We start from the raw sequence: 14,519 nt of genomic DNA on the forward strand, positions 1-14,519 counted from the left end.
ATACTGAGCTATGTCCCCTTCCCATAAAATACCGTATTTTTGGCTCTATAAGACTCACTTTTTCCCTCCTAAAAAGTAAGGGGAAATGTGTGCGCGTCTTATGGAGCGAATGCAGGCTATGCAGCTGTCCCAGACACCAGAACAGCAAGAGGGATCGCTGCTTTCACTGCACAGTGATCCCTCTTGCTGTTCTGGCTTCTGGGATTCAGAATATTTTTTTTCTTGTTTTCCTCCTCCAAAAACTAGTTGCGTCTTATGGTCTGGTGCGTCTTATAGAGCGAAAACTACAGTAGGTCCTCTGCTGGACACCGCTCCCATTCCAACCATTGTTTGATGTGGCGCATATATATATATATATATATATATATATATATATATATAGTCTCCCAGGTAGCTGAGCAGCAAAACTGAGGTTCAGAGAGGGTGGGGGGTGGGCTTCACCCTGCCCCATTGTTCTCATCACCTCTCACTCCCTGCCGCTGAGAATGCAGCCTCCTTATCTCACATTCCAGCACAAGGGCACAGCGACTAGGCCAATTATGGACATCTTGGCTCTGCTGGACCAGGACAAAGCCCTCCCCTCCCCCGCCCATGTAGGCACTGCAGACCCCTTAGTCCCACGCTGCACCCGGGAGAGAGCTGCCGCCCCCATCGCCCAGGCCATGTCTTCGGTGAGCTCATCCTCGTCCTCTTCCACCTTCCGCTCAGAGCACATCAGCACCTACAGTCCTGGGAAGCCTTGCTTCGAACCTCTGCTGGACCCTCCCCATGGGATCTTCGGGGCCGGGAGAGCTCGAGAGTCCTACGGGTACTCAGGTGAGTGAGCCCATCTGGGGGCAGCCAGGTGCCCTGATCCCACAGGCTCTGAGCTTCAGCAACAGGAGGTGAGAGTCAGGGTTGGCCCAAGGGAGTGCCAGTGCCAGGCAAATGGATTTTTTGAGTCTTTTGGCTGCCTGACCTTAGGTCAGTGGCTGGGTATCTTTGTTCAAAGGCCACATTCTGGGGAGCCTAATCTATGGCTGCTGATGTGACTGCAGCCAAAGCAGGCAAAGCCATCCTCTCTCTCTCTCTCTCTCTCTCTCTCTCTCTCTCTGTCAACCCCTTTCTCTCTTTTCTCCTCCCTCCCATCCCTTTTTCTCCATCCCATCCCTCCTCTCTGTCCCTGCCAACCCCTTTCTTGCTCTCTCTTTTTTGCCACATTGCTACCCTTTTTCACCACCCCCTTTCTCTCTCTCTTTCTTTCTCTGCCACCCCTTTTCTCCATCCCTCCTTCCCTCTCTCCTTCTGCCATCCCCTTCTGTCTCTCTCTCTCTTTCCCCTCTCCTCTCTCTGCACTTCCATCTTTCTCCTGCTGTGACAGGAACAGGTCCTCCTTCCTGCCAGAGCTCTGAAGTGATGGTTTGCCAAGGGCTTTCCCCCCTCCACGTCCCATCACCCCATCCATTTCAGCTTCGCCCCTTCCTATCCCCTCTCCGGCCCTCTTTCTCTCCCTCCAGCCTCCTCTTCACACCCACCCACACCCGTTGTTGCAATGGCCAGACCTGTGTTCCAAGGGCCCACACTCACCCCTCTGCATCTCCTCTGCCTTTGCTTCCCTCCACCCTGCCACAGGCTCACCCCCATCAGCACACCCTTCTGCTCTGGGCAGCAGCAACGTGATCGCCAGTGGCGACAAGTACCAGGTCATGGCGGACGTCAGTCAGTTTGAACCTCACGACATCGTGGTGACCACTTATAACTATTGCATTGTCATCCAGGCAGAGAAGGTGAGATGGCCAATGGCGGTGGAGGTGGGGGAGCTGGAATCAAAACTGCAGGAGGTGTGGTTGCAGGCTGTTGTATGGGTGTAGCCAAGGGGGGATAGATCCACCAAAAAATACTGAAAAGCATTGAAAACACACACACACACACACACACACACACACACACAGCTCAACAACTTTGGCTGATCCCCTAAGAAAATCTCAAGAAAATCCTGGCTACACCCATGGGCTGTTGGGTGGATTTTTGATGAGCAGGAGAAGATATTTTGTTTATTCATTATCCTCTTACTTTTGTAAGAATGCAAACACCTATTTCAGCACAGTTAAAAATCGCCATCCATGTGCAGCTTATATTTAGAAGCTTGGGAGACAAGGTTGTATAACCTTCTAGAAAGAACAATTATGATCTGCAAGGATGCTTAGGCAGATTCGGATCACCTCTCTTCTTATATGTGCAAACCCTCAGACAAAGAAAATCACCCTCAGACTTTTTAGGCAAAGAAGAAAATATAAGGTTTACTCACTTGTAAGTCTTGCCAGGATTCAACACATAGACTAGTGAAAATCAAGCAGGCAATACTGTAATCCTAAAAGTTACAAAAATCTATAGTCCAGTCTGAAATGGAGTGCACACTCTTGAGGAGAGCTCGCAGACGGCCCATCCCATTGTAGGTTAGAAGAAGAGAGTGCAGCCACAGGAAGAAAAAGATTAAGTCTTCTATTGTTCCCTTTCTTCCCACAAAAGTTTAGAGGATGTGACACCATATAGTCTCCTGTTTGTGACTCTGTAGCAGTCATGGATTTGTGATTTTGGCTGCAAATTTTCCAGCCCTGGCTATAGCTCGGGGGCGAGGACAGCTTTGCATGGAAAGACCTTAGCTGGGGAGGGGGTGGGGACATCTGATCTGCATGCAGGAGAGCTAGGAAAATCCTTGGAAAGCCTCTGTCAGTCAGTGTCAACAAGGCATCCCCAAACTGGTGCCTTCCGAATGGTTTGAACGACAACTCCATTCCACTCAGAACATGGCTGTGCTGGTGCAGATGGGAGTTGAAGTACAAAATTATAGGAGTGAGGAACCAGACTGGGGAATGCAGGTGCAGACAGTTCTATTAATGAATTGAATGCACGGAAGACCTGGCTTGGGATAAGGCAGTTTCTTACATTTTATTTACTCAAAAGAACCAACAGCTAGAGATGGATGCCTCAGGTCTTCCCTAATTTGTGCACCTTCATCCTCAGAAAGTGTTTGAACTTTTTGTCCTGCTTTGGTGCATGATGGTAGATGCTCCTTTGAAGAACTGAACTTATCTTTTAGCCAGTGTAAGTTTGGTACGTGAGATGTGTAAAATGCAAGAGCTGGTTTGGGGGGAACGTCTAAGGCAGGGTGTTTTGCTTGCCCCACAGGTGGCCGAAGACGGCACTGTCTCCAACACTTTCACTCACAAGTGCCAGCTGCCGGCAGACATGGATCCTTTGTCCATCAGCTGCTCCCTGAACGATTCCGGCATGTTGGTCATCACTGCCAGGCGACAACTCCTGGCGCCACCTCCTGTCTTCCGCACGGAGGTCAAGCTTTAACAGAGGATTTTGTCACAACCTGGGAAGCAGGGAACCTTCATAAAACTACCTTGCCTTGGGTAGATTTGCCTAGTAGTCTTGTTCTTGAATTGTTTGATTGGCACCTCTGAATAGCCCAATGTCCCATCATACACTGCTGCTGCAGAACCTTGGAACTTCTGCCTGCAATGCATGCTGGGACCCATCCCCATGCGCGTCTCTCTTGCCCCAGGGATAAAAACTACCTGTAGACTTAGAGCAGTGTGTCTATACTGAGTCAGACTACCTCAGTACTGCCAAGTGACAGGCGGAAGCTGCCCAGGATTTCAGGCACAGGGTTTTCCCCAGCCCTACCTGGAGATGCCAGGAATTGAACCTGCTACCTTCTGCATGCAAGGCAGATGCTCTACCCCTGAGCTATGGCCCTTCATTCCTTGGCACTAGATGCAAACTAGGACTCTGGGGCCCTGCTGTGGGACTGGGAGACCCCTGCTACAATTCTGGAAACCACTATAGGAGCAGAAGAAGAGGCCCTTAATCTTGCTCAGGCACCTCCCATTTTTCCACCCTTCAATAAAGATCACTTCCTGCCCTGCAAAGTCTCTGCTCCTGACTAGAACTGTCTCAATGTCACCTTCTTCTTGGCTTCTTTCCCTAGCAATTCCCCTCTTTGATAGAATGGGCAAGGATGAAATGGGACCCAGACCTTTATCTATTGCTGGAAGATTAGCTGTGTTGATATTTTTTTTTGCAGCAAAAGCAATAAAAGAGTCTTGTGGCACCTCAAAGACAAATTGGTTAAGTCTCTTCCAAAAATTCTGGAAGGCGTCAGGTTGGGGAGTGCCAAACTTTATCTAACACCCTTTGCAGGAAGGGAATCTTGGTAACTGGCAGGTCCACCAGGAATGAGCCAGTGGGCCACATTCAGTGCCAGTTACGCCAAGTTTTGCAGGACACTTGGGAGAAGATACCCTCAATCTAGCCCTGCCTGCTTGCCATGGCCTCAGCTGCCCTCTCCTCCTGATCCCAAGCCCTAGACATGTCTTGAAGAAGAGGGCAAGGCACCTGAAGGCTGCCCTCCTGGCCCACTGGGAGAGAGCAGGAGCAGGTGAAGAGACAGAGGCAATGAAGAGGAAGAGGAGCAGAGCCAGAGGGTTGACAGAGGGGGGCCAGAGGGTCCCTGCTGGGGTGCTAGCAGAGGACAGGTGCCTGATCACAGCAGAATGTTAGAGTAGATGGGGCACTGCCCCCCAAACCCCTCTGCCAGCATCCACTTGTCTACCTCCTTACTTACAACCAGTCGAGGGGATGGCACTACACACACCTTACATTTGAAGCACATCCAAAGTATATTGCTTCTCCCCAAGAATCCTGGCAGCTGTATTTTCCCCTTTGTTGTTGTTGTTGTTTAGTCGTGTCCAACTCTTCGTGACCCAATTCCCAGCCCTCTCAACAAACTGTGCTTCCCAGGATTCTTTGGAGAAGGTCAACACACTTTACATGTGTGTTGGACAGTCTTCATGGCATGAAAGTTGTCCAATTGGCATTACAGTGGTACCTCTGGATGCGAACGGGATCAAAAGTAGAATGGTTTGGCTGTGGCACCACGTGCTTGTGGCCTCCCATCCCCAATGGGCAGCAGCAACCACTGTGCCTGCAGATGCTGTTGTCCAACAGCTGGCCATCCCTAGTTCAAGGTGTTGCTTTGGGTGTGTAAGAGAAAGAGAAAGGAAGGAAGGAAAGGGTGCAGGAAAGGGTTAAAACTGAAGACCCCCCTGTGCCAAAACCATCATCACATAGGAGTTGTATGCTGAGTCAGGCCATTGGTCCACCAGGCTCATTATTATCTGCACTGCTTGGCCATCCAAGGCTGTGAAAGAGTTTTCAGGCAGAAGTCCTTCCCAGACCTACCTGGAGATGCCAGAAAGTGAACCCAGGACCTTGTGCATCCAAAGCAAATGCTCTAAAGCTAAGCTAGGCCTTTCCCCAAGAGCTCCAAGTAGAAAGCAGGAGAGCTCAGAGAGGCTAGCTAACGAAAGAGCCACTTGACCTCTGCGCGGGGCTTTTCAGTGCTTGCCCAGCTCCAAAAGAATTGCCCAGTTCTGACCTTGCTGCACCCACATACATTGCCACAGGGGCAGGCAGCATTTCTGCCCCTCCTCCCACTGGCCCCAGTCCAGTGGCGTAGCGTGGGGGGTGCAGGGGGGGCGGGCCGCACCGGGCGCAACATCTGGGGTTAGGGCAAATCCATGGGTTAGGGGGCGCAAATTCACGGGTTAGGGGGCGCAAATCCACGGGTTAGGGGGCGCAAATTACTTGCCTTGCCCCGGGTGCTGACAACCGACGCTACGCCACTGCCCCAGTCTAAACCCACGCCAACAAACCCGAAATAGTTTTATTTCTCCGCAGCTGACCAGCCCGCCGCCTCCACCCCACCGAAAGCTCTTTTGAAAGGACCAGCACAACTTTGGCAGAGGAGGAGCTGCTGGCGCTCGCTGACTGCCTCGTTTTTTCCTCTCCCTCTTTTTTTTTCCGGAGGAGATGCCAGCTGCTCATTACATCTCTATAGCACAGTAGCTTTATTTCCGTTTCCCTCTCTATTCCAAGCCCCAGGATCCCTGGCTCAGCATTCTTTTGCGCAGCTCCCGGAAGGCCAGCTCAGACTCTTTATTGACTAGGCAGTGTGTGTGTGTGTGTGTGTGTGTGTGTGTGTGTGTGTGTTTCTGGCAATAAAATAAAATAAAGGTGGGGGGGAGAGAGAGCTGCTGGAGTTGGCAGGAGGAGATGAGTTCTGCAAGATCTGAGCTCGAGGGCAGAATCCTAGCTTCCCAGAATCCTTCAGTGACGAATGCAGGCCAATTCCTATGTGGCACACTTCCCCATGGAGAACACAGGCCTGGTTCTCTAGCACAGAATCCAGCTGCCAGGGGCAATAGAGTTGGTGGCAGCAATGAGGTTGTGCTTTCACCTTTTAAGAAAAATCCAGGCGAGACAGCAGCCCATAAGAAAATTTTAAAAGTGTGCCAAGGGATGGGGCGAGGGCTTCCGTGTGTGCTACTTAGCTTTGTGTTGCATGAAGCTGCCTTCTACCAAGCTGGGATAGCTCACTCGGAAGAGCATGTGACTCTTAATCTCAGGGTCAAGGGTTCAAGCCCTACTTTGGCCAAAAGGATTTCTGCATTGCAAGGGGCTGGACTAAATGATCCTTGCGCGTACCTTCCAGCTCTCCAATTCTATGATTTTAAATCAGTACTTTGGCCCACATAGGGCCGGCCCTATTGTTAGACAAACGGAGGCGGCTGCCTCAGGCAGCAGCGTGGTCAAGTCGCTTGGAGACATTTCAGGCACATTGCCTTCGCCGTGGCTAATAACCTTTGACAGCTGAATTTGTCCTATCCCCTTCTAAACCTAGCCAGCTTGGCAGCCGCTGTGACCCGTTGTGGCAGGGAGTTCCGCAATTCAAGCAGGGTCGCCATTTCTCTGCTGGGCTTCTGTGAATGACCTCAGTTGGGACTGAACTCTGCATGCAAACCATGAAGGATAGCCCCTCCCTGCCTTCTCAAAGCATCGCAGAATTGTAGCGTTGCAAAGGGTCATCTAGAGTAGTCCTAACTTTGCAACGCAGAAACCCCAGTTAAAGAATCGCTGACAGCTGGCTATCCAACCTCTCCTTGAAGGAGATTCTATCCCCTTCCTGGGTAGTCTGGTCTGTTTGTTTGCTTTTGCCTGTAGAAGCCTCTCCCCCTTCGTGCAGCAGCTCTGGGCACCCGCGTACTGGTCCAGGCGCCTCCATCCCTCTGCCTCCCTCGTTTTTCCTCCTCCTGCAACGCGGCACTCATCACGCGGCGGAAAAGGCCTTTCCGGGGGCCGAGGCGAGCCCTGCGCAACAGCTGCGGAGCGCGCCAGCTGCCGCCGGCGGGCAAAGAGGTCGGAGGGTCGCGGGTCTTGCAGCAGGCTCGGCCCGCTGCAGCAGCCACTCAGCCGCCCTGGCGCGCCGCCGCCGCCGCCGCGCGTCCTGACGAGCGCGGCTGCAGCCCCAGGGAGAGCTTCTCCTTCGGTGTCAGCGGAGAGAAGCGGCCGGGAGGAGGACAAACGGCGGCAGAGCACGGCGATCGGCGGGAAGCAGCTGGGAGCCAGGAGGCGGCGCTGGTGGCGGGGTGGGAGAGGAGGTGGAAGGGCAGGCCGATGCAAGGAGGAGGCTGCAGCGAAATTCCATGAACTAGGAACCCCGAAATTTCGAATCCCCTCCAAACTGGCGACAAGGATTCGTCGTCGTTTTGTAGCGCGAGCGTTCCGCCAGGCACCCCAAAACTGAGTAATCGAAACTACAAAACTTTGGCACAAGTTTGGAGGGGACCCAAAATTTCGGGGTTAAGGAGGCTCTCCGGAGAGACCAGGGTGGGCTTGTTGGCGGAGGAGGGAGGGTAGATGGGCGGGAAAGGGTTAAAACAGGCGGCCAACTTCCGGGTTGGCGCCATCGCCGAATGGCGGACTCCCTCCGAGCTCCGGAGGGAGCCGGCTCGGCAGGGGCTGGGTTTTACCGCACCGGCGATGCGGGGACCCTTAGAAACCACGGCCACGGGGGCCGTGGACTTGGAGACTCGGCTAGCACCGCTAGCGCCCTCCCGACTCGTGAAGGAGCCTTTTTAAAGGCTACGGATCGGGTGCCGGGGAGAAGCGTGGTGCTTTGAGTCCTCTGCCATCCCTGCCGAGCGAAGCCGCATGCCATCCGGCGGAGAGCGCTGACTTCTTCCATTGAGAATTTGGACTTTTAACAACAACCCGTGAGTAAATTGGAAATCGGGTTTAAAAGAAGAAAAATTTTTGGGATTTGAGACGAGCGGGGGGGGATCTAAAAAGGAAGTCAGTCCCCCTCCCTATTGTAGACATTTTAATACAAGGATTGGGAAGCCAAGGCCCAAAAAGAACGGTATCTTTGCTAAATTAAGAATTCCATGATGGGAAAGTACAAGAATTGTGCTGGAGGAAGAATTGAAGGAGAAGGAAAATGCACCCCCCTCCCTGGGAACCGGGGCGATTGAGGAGTGAGCCTGGTGAAAAGAGCCGGTGATTTTGACAGCTGTCAAAGTAGCTGTCAAAGTCGGAATATTAAAGAGGATTTTATTACAAGGACCTTGCTGGTCAAATTTGTTACAACTTGATATAATTTGTTAAGACTTGAATACAAAATGGCGAAAATACGGAGAACAATCGGATTTTTGGAAACAAAGTTACAACAACCCCCCTAGAGGAGTTTCGGGACATTACAAAGATGGGCGTAAGCCGGGAAAAATACAACACTCCGGAATTTCACAGAACTGGTTATCTCCTGGGAAAGCTGCAAAACGGAAACTGAATCTTGTCTACAGGGTGTTTAGACTAAAAGGAGACAACAGAATACCTTACTGAAGAAGGAAGGGACTGAACGCAAGTTTTTGTTCCTGAATAACAACAACCCATGTAGAGTTACTAAACTTCTGAATAAGAAAGTTTTAGCAGCGGAACAAGAGGAAGCTGGACTATAACCTTGAAAGAACAATGGGGGGAATTTTATAATTTGACATTTTTAAAGATTTAGGAATTAATTTTTAAAGAAAGTAATCCTAGAAATGGGAAATAATTCTGCAAGGAGTTGGGGGAAAAATGGGATTGATGGACTTAAGATTTCCAGGCTGGAAACATAGATTGGAGGATAAGGGAAATTAAACCGGGGAAGGGGAGGGAGAATTAGAATCCAAAGGCTTGCAACTATTTTCTGAATTGGTTTTCTTTTTTCTAATATATTTTTTATTTTTTTATACTTTTATTCTGTGTGCTTTTACTTTAATGGGAAAAAAGGGGGACATTGTGGAAAGAAAAGGGGGTGGGCTATGGGGAGAGATCTTTTGCTTTTTTTTTTTATCAAGGGTGTTGCATAAGGTTTGTATAAATTTAAATTTGAACAATGGGGTATATAAATTGTGCTTTAAATCAGAAATAGAACTTGTGGAAACAACAATATGAAAGGGGAATACGGTAGGGGTGGGGGAAGGGGGGAGTCCCAGAAAGTGGATGTTTGAAAATAAGGTTCTGAATGTATCTTCATAATTTCTTTTCTTCTCTTTCTGTATTTTGGAAACTTCAATAAATATTATTTAAAAAAAAAAAAAAAAAAAAAAAATAAAACAGGCGGCCAAGCTCCCTTGGTCTGGAAGCGGGTTTCCTCAGGACGTGCAGCAGGGGAGCAAAGGTTTAAACCGCCCCGCCCCTCCGCGCACAAACACACACACTCCACCCCTTTTGTGGTCGCAATTCACCATCAGTCCCTTCTCTCTTCCCCCAACCTCTGGTGCCATGTGCATTTCTAAAAACCTGCAGGTTAAATTCAAAGGGGGGCATTTATTGCCAAAATAGCCTACTTAGAATCTTCTTTGCATGTGGCTAAGTATTAGGGAATTCCAGGTTAAGGCTCCACAAGCCAGAGTTGAGGACACAGGGATTCCCACATAGGGAAAGTTCCTATGTGAAGCGCACTATGTGGCACCCCCAGACACTTTTGGTCTCTTCCATGCAATCTGCCAGAGCCTGTATTCTCATGCAATGGTGTGCCATATCTAAAATAAAGCAATCAAACCCGACTACTTCTGATTCCTAGAGAACCACACACATGGCGGAAGTTGGATCTCCCAGGGCCTACAGGAAATTCTCCGAGAGCGCCACTCCCATTGTGCCCATCCAGGTAAAGGGGCACAACCTATAGAAGCTGTGCATGTCCCCAGCCTGCTCTCTCTCTCTGATCCCTGCTATGTGATCTCTTCTCTTCCATGCTTCATTATTGACTAGGGATGCAGGATGCATGCTGAGTAACAGCTCAGACTCCAATCCTAAACTGTCTGTGCAGTCGTACCCTGGTTGTTGAACGCCTTGGTACTCGGACGTTTTGGCTCCCGAACGCCACAAACCTGGAAGTGAGTGTTCTGGTTTGCGTGAGTTTTTCGGAAGCCGAACATCCGATGCAGCTTCCGATTGAGTGCAGGAAGCTCCTGCAGCCAATCGGAAGCTGCGCCTTGGTTTTCAAACCGTTCTGGGAGTCAGACGGACTCCGGAAACGGATCAAGTTCGACAACCAAGGTACGACTGTGGTTCCGTTTTAAGCTTGCCTCAAGACTGCTACTGTGAAACCGAGTGAGTAAACTGATCTTTACTTAACAAGAAGAGTGTTTTGCGTGTTTATTGTTTTAAGGGAGAGGAACAGGGGAAATAACAGGAAATCCAGTCTGCAGTAAAGCATCCTGGATTACTTAAATGAAAAGGCTAAAGCTTCCTTGTTTTTGCTGACAAAGGGATGTACCCTGTTTTTTTTTTTAAAAAAATATTTTATTAAGGGTTTTCTTGTTTTACAGTGTAAGTGTAATGCCTCGTATTTTTTTTTTCTTCCATGTAACAATTTTACAAATCTGTTTCATTTGATGAGGCATTAGGGAGAGAAGGAAAAAAAGAAAGAAAAAAGAAAGAAAGGGGGTGGAGGGAGGGGAGATGGATGGGGGTGGGGTCGGGTAGCGGTGTTTCTGTTATGCTTAATGTATGTAGAGTTTGGTGTCAGCGTGCTTGTGTTGTTCACTTGTGTTCCTTTGGTGGTGAGAGAGGTTGGGGTTGGCCTAGGGTGTGATTGTTTGTTTGTGATTGGCTGTGGTGATCTTTGTTTTCGTGTGTGAGTGAGGGGGATGTACCCTGCTGAACTCACAAATGCAAGGAGGGCTGATATCTAAGAAATATATCCTCCTAGTTTCCATACACATCCCTACAAGGGGAAGTCCCTAACTCACCGAGGGCTTGAGACCCATTGCCTGTCTTCACCTAGTTTAGCTAGCCAGTCAAAGCCATTCCTAGGGCAGGGTCACTGTCGCATGCTGACAGCTGAGTGCAGTGTGGGGACCAAAGGTGGGCAAACAGCCCCAGAAGAAGCACGACATGCCCCTCACCAGACGTACTACCCCTCCCCTAAAGACCCATATGCTCCAGCAGTACCACGTGGCTTACACAAGACAACAGACACTCATTAGTTCGTTTTATTTCATAGCTCTATTTGCAATCTCTCTTCTTCTTTTTATTAAATTAATATAAAAAAACCCTCTGTATTTACATGTCAGGTACCAACCCCACTCACTGCTCCTCACCTCTGGATTCAAGAATAGGGTGGGCGCCAGAGAGGGGGGTGGGGAAAGTGAAGCAGTTCAGAGTCCTTCTTGGGGGGCAGTGGGGAAGAGAGGAACGGAAAGAGGCTCCCCAAGGCTCAGTAGCTCAAGAGATCCAGTGTGTTCACCCATGTAAAAATCATTAATAAAAGCGGGGGAAAGCCTATCTGTTGTACCAGGGGTGGAGAACTCCCCAGCAGCCCCAGGCAGTGTGGCCAATGGTCAGGGGTGGTGGCAGTTGTAGTCCAGCAACTTCGGGGAGGGGGGGGACACTGGCTCCCCCACTCCTGCATTGTTTTCACATTCGGACGTCCCTAAGCTGGTGACCCAGGACTCACCGACTGGACTGCAAATGTGTGCGAAGTGGCAGTGAGACAGCAGAGGTAAGCGAAAAAGAAAAAGGCAGGTGATAATGGCCTGGATCCTACTTGCAGGAGTGGCTCCTTCAGGTGTCTTATGCCCCCACTCCTCAGCTTAAGAGTGACCTGTGCAAAGAAGCAGAGGTGGACCAGGTGGGGTTTGAACACCTCAGCTCACAATTTCCTTGGCCCTATCTGACTGGATCCCATTTTAAGGTAGAGGCAAGGCCAATGGAAGGGTAGGAGGGGGGTGTTTACTTATTTTGTGTGTGCGCATTTGTAAAACCGATGCCCTCTTACCCACAAACATCTTGAGCAAGCCCTGAGACTAATGGCAGCGTGAGAGGGACTGCAGGGGTGTATGACCGAAAACAGGACCCCAACAGTGGCACAGGTGTGACTTCAACATCAGGCAAGGTGCAGGATGAAGGACTTCCTTGCTGTTCTCAGACATCTAGGTCCCACTGAGGTGTGGGCTGATGAGAGGAGCAGGATCCTCTCACTTGGCCCCGAATATGTTCTGCCGCCTCCTCTCCTCCAGAGCAAGAACGGGGCAGGGACGGGCTTGTGGCTTCGTGCCCGGTGAGGCCTTGAAGCTGCTCTGGTTTTCTGGCCGAGAGGCCTTTTTGCAAGTCTCTCGGGGCAGTAGTGGGTCCCTGGGCTGGAACGCTAAGCGAAGGACCCTGGGAAGACTCTGGCCGGAACTAAACGGCCGTGGAGTGGCGACGCTGGCTTCTCCACCAACCGGTTAGCAAGACTCCCTCCGCCGTCACTGGCATTTCTCATCACTCTCCGAAGGGCTGGACTCGCGGGGGATGGAGTGCCTGTTTCGCCGGTCCCACAGCTGGTGGATCTCTGTGGCCTCTGTCTCGCTGCTGCTAGTTGTGCTGTCCCGGAAGCTGGCCAGTGGGGGCCGCACCTTCACCCCCTTGGCGGTTACCGAGCCTTCAATGGCTTTTCGCAACTGGAGAAAGAGAGAAAGAGGAGGGAGAGATTGATTGATTTACTATTTATTTACGACATTTATATCCCACATTTTTTCTCCAGCCAGGTAACAGGAGTGAGCCAGCAATAAATCACACTGAGCAAGTTGGTGTTAACTCTTTATTAGCAGAACCAGGATTTGCACAGGCGTGTCAGGCCTAATGAGCACAGCAACTTGTATCTGCCAGGTTTGGCTTCATGGATTGATCGGCTGCTGAGACTGAAGGTCCCTGCCGTGCCACAACCACCTTTTGCTCCATCCCAGTTATTGCCAACAAACCACTGGGGTGATGCTACCCTCAGGCATCTGGGGTGGATTAGACGGCAGACCCCCTTCCACTGTGTGTGTGTGTGCTGGAGGGGGCTCAAGCACGTTAGGACTGAAAGGAAGCCCTCTTAAGCTTTCCCACCCCCAGACTGAGTACTCACCTCCTTGAGAGACACCATGCCAATGAGGCGCCCGATGCTGGTGACATAGGCGTGGTCCACCCCCAGGAGAGAGAATATGGTGTGTGTCTGGAAGAGCCAAAAGCAAAATCAGCAGCAATCACTCACATACACCTTTGCTCCACCATCTCAGTATCTAGAATTGAACCAAGATTCTCTGACTCCTGCCCTGACAAACCATCAGGACTAGACTACTGCAATGCTCTCTACATGAGACAGCCCTTGAAGAAACTTCAACTGGTACAGAACATAGCCACCTGGAAGCACTTTGAGGTGATTCTCTCGGAAGACATTGCATTCTACTTCTGTAGCACTTGGGTCCTGCTTGAAGAATTTCCACAGGCATCCAGTTGGTCACTGTGAGGACAGGATGTTGCACTAAATGGACCTTTGGCCTCATCCAGCACCCATGTTCTTCTTACATACAACTACAGGTGAACCAGTTGCATTGGTTACCTGCATGTTTCTTCTTCTTCTTCTTCTTCTTCTTCTTCTTCTTCTTCTTCTTCTTCTTCACTTTTATGTTTCAAGTTTATACATTTCACTAATTTTACAATCATTTTGACATTTCAAAGCTTGACTTACTTCCTTCCCCTTTCTGCAGTTCCTTAAATTTATTTTTAATATCTTCTGCATATCCAAGTTAACTTAATTTGCTCATTTATTCATCTTCTATATACTCTTCTGAAACTGCAGATTGCAACAATAATCCTGCCAATGTTCTTATCCGTTTACAATTTATCTGTAAATATTCCATAAACCATTTCCATTCTTTTATAAAAAGTTTGTTATCTTGATTTCTTACTCTTCCGGTAAGTTTCAGCGATTACCTGCATGCTTTCAGGCCCAACTACAAGTATTGGTGTTTATCCCCCCCCTTTTTACACACCCACACCCAAAGTTAAAACATTTTCCGATTTACAATCATTTAACTTTGGACTCCCCCTCTATGGTTTCCCTAATTTTCCAAATTACACTGCATATTATTGTATACCTTATCTTCTCCACAGTACTTTCAAACATATATTTTACTGCTGTTCTTACTCTAAAGGCACTTGCATTTTAACATATTTACAATAGTTTTTTAAAAATAATCTACAAACTTCCTCCAATCCTCCTTGAATTCTGCCTCATCTTGGTTTCTAATTTTACATATTTGTGTTTACTTTAGAGGCCTAAACTGGGTTTCGGGGCAGGTTATTTGAAAACCTGTCTGCATCTGTATGAACCTGCC

The 14,519-nt window shown here is 49.5% G+C and overlaps 2 protein-coding genes across 3 annotated transcripts in view; one reads left to right on the plus strand and one right to left on the minus strand.

Moving 5' to 3' along the window:
• The first annotated feature begins 524 nt into the window (after positions 1 to 524).
• On the plus strand, positions 525 to 3,417 carry LOC310763180 (alpha-crystallin B chain-like). The gene is made up of 3 exons (XM_083614996.1): positions 525 to 816; positions 1,612 to 1,766; positions 3,169 to 3,417. The coding sequence occupies exons 1-3, from the start codon at positions 540 to 542 to the stop codon at positions 3,340 to 3,342; spliced, it is 606 nt and encodes a 201-aa protein (XP_083471122.1). The 5' UTR covers positions 525 to 539; the 3' UTR covers positions 3,343 to 3,417.
• Positions 3,418 to 11,355: 7,938 nt separating this feature from the next.
• CLCN2 (chloride voltage-gated channel 2) overlaps positions 11,356 to 14,519 on the minus strand; it is a 75,759-nt gene continuing 72,595 nt past the window's right edge. For both annotated transcript variants that reach the window (XM_083612769.1, XM_083612770.1), the window contains 2 exons: positions 13,268 to 13,354; positions 11,356 to 12,818 (listed from right to left, as the gene is read on the minus strand). In XM_083612769.1, the coding sequence (XP_083468895.1) occupies positions 12,624 to 12,818; positions 13,268 to 13,354 (282 nt within the window). In that variant the 3' untranslated portion in view covers positions 11,356 to 12,623. The remainder of the gene's footprint in view (positions 12,819 to 13,267; positions 13,355 to 14,519) is intronic.

This window comes from Podarcis filfolensis (assembly GCF_964270895.1).
Source record: "Podarcis filfolensis genome assembly, chromosome: 5".
Lineage (NCBI taxonomy): Eukaryota > Metazoa > Chordata > Lepidosauria > Squamata > Lacertidae > Podarcis > Podarcis filfolensis.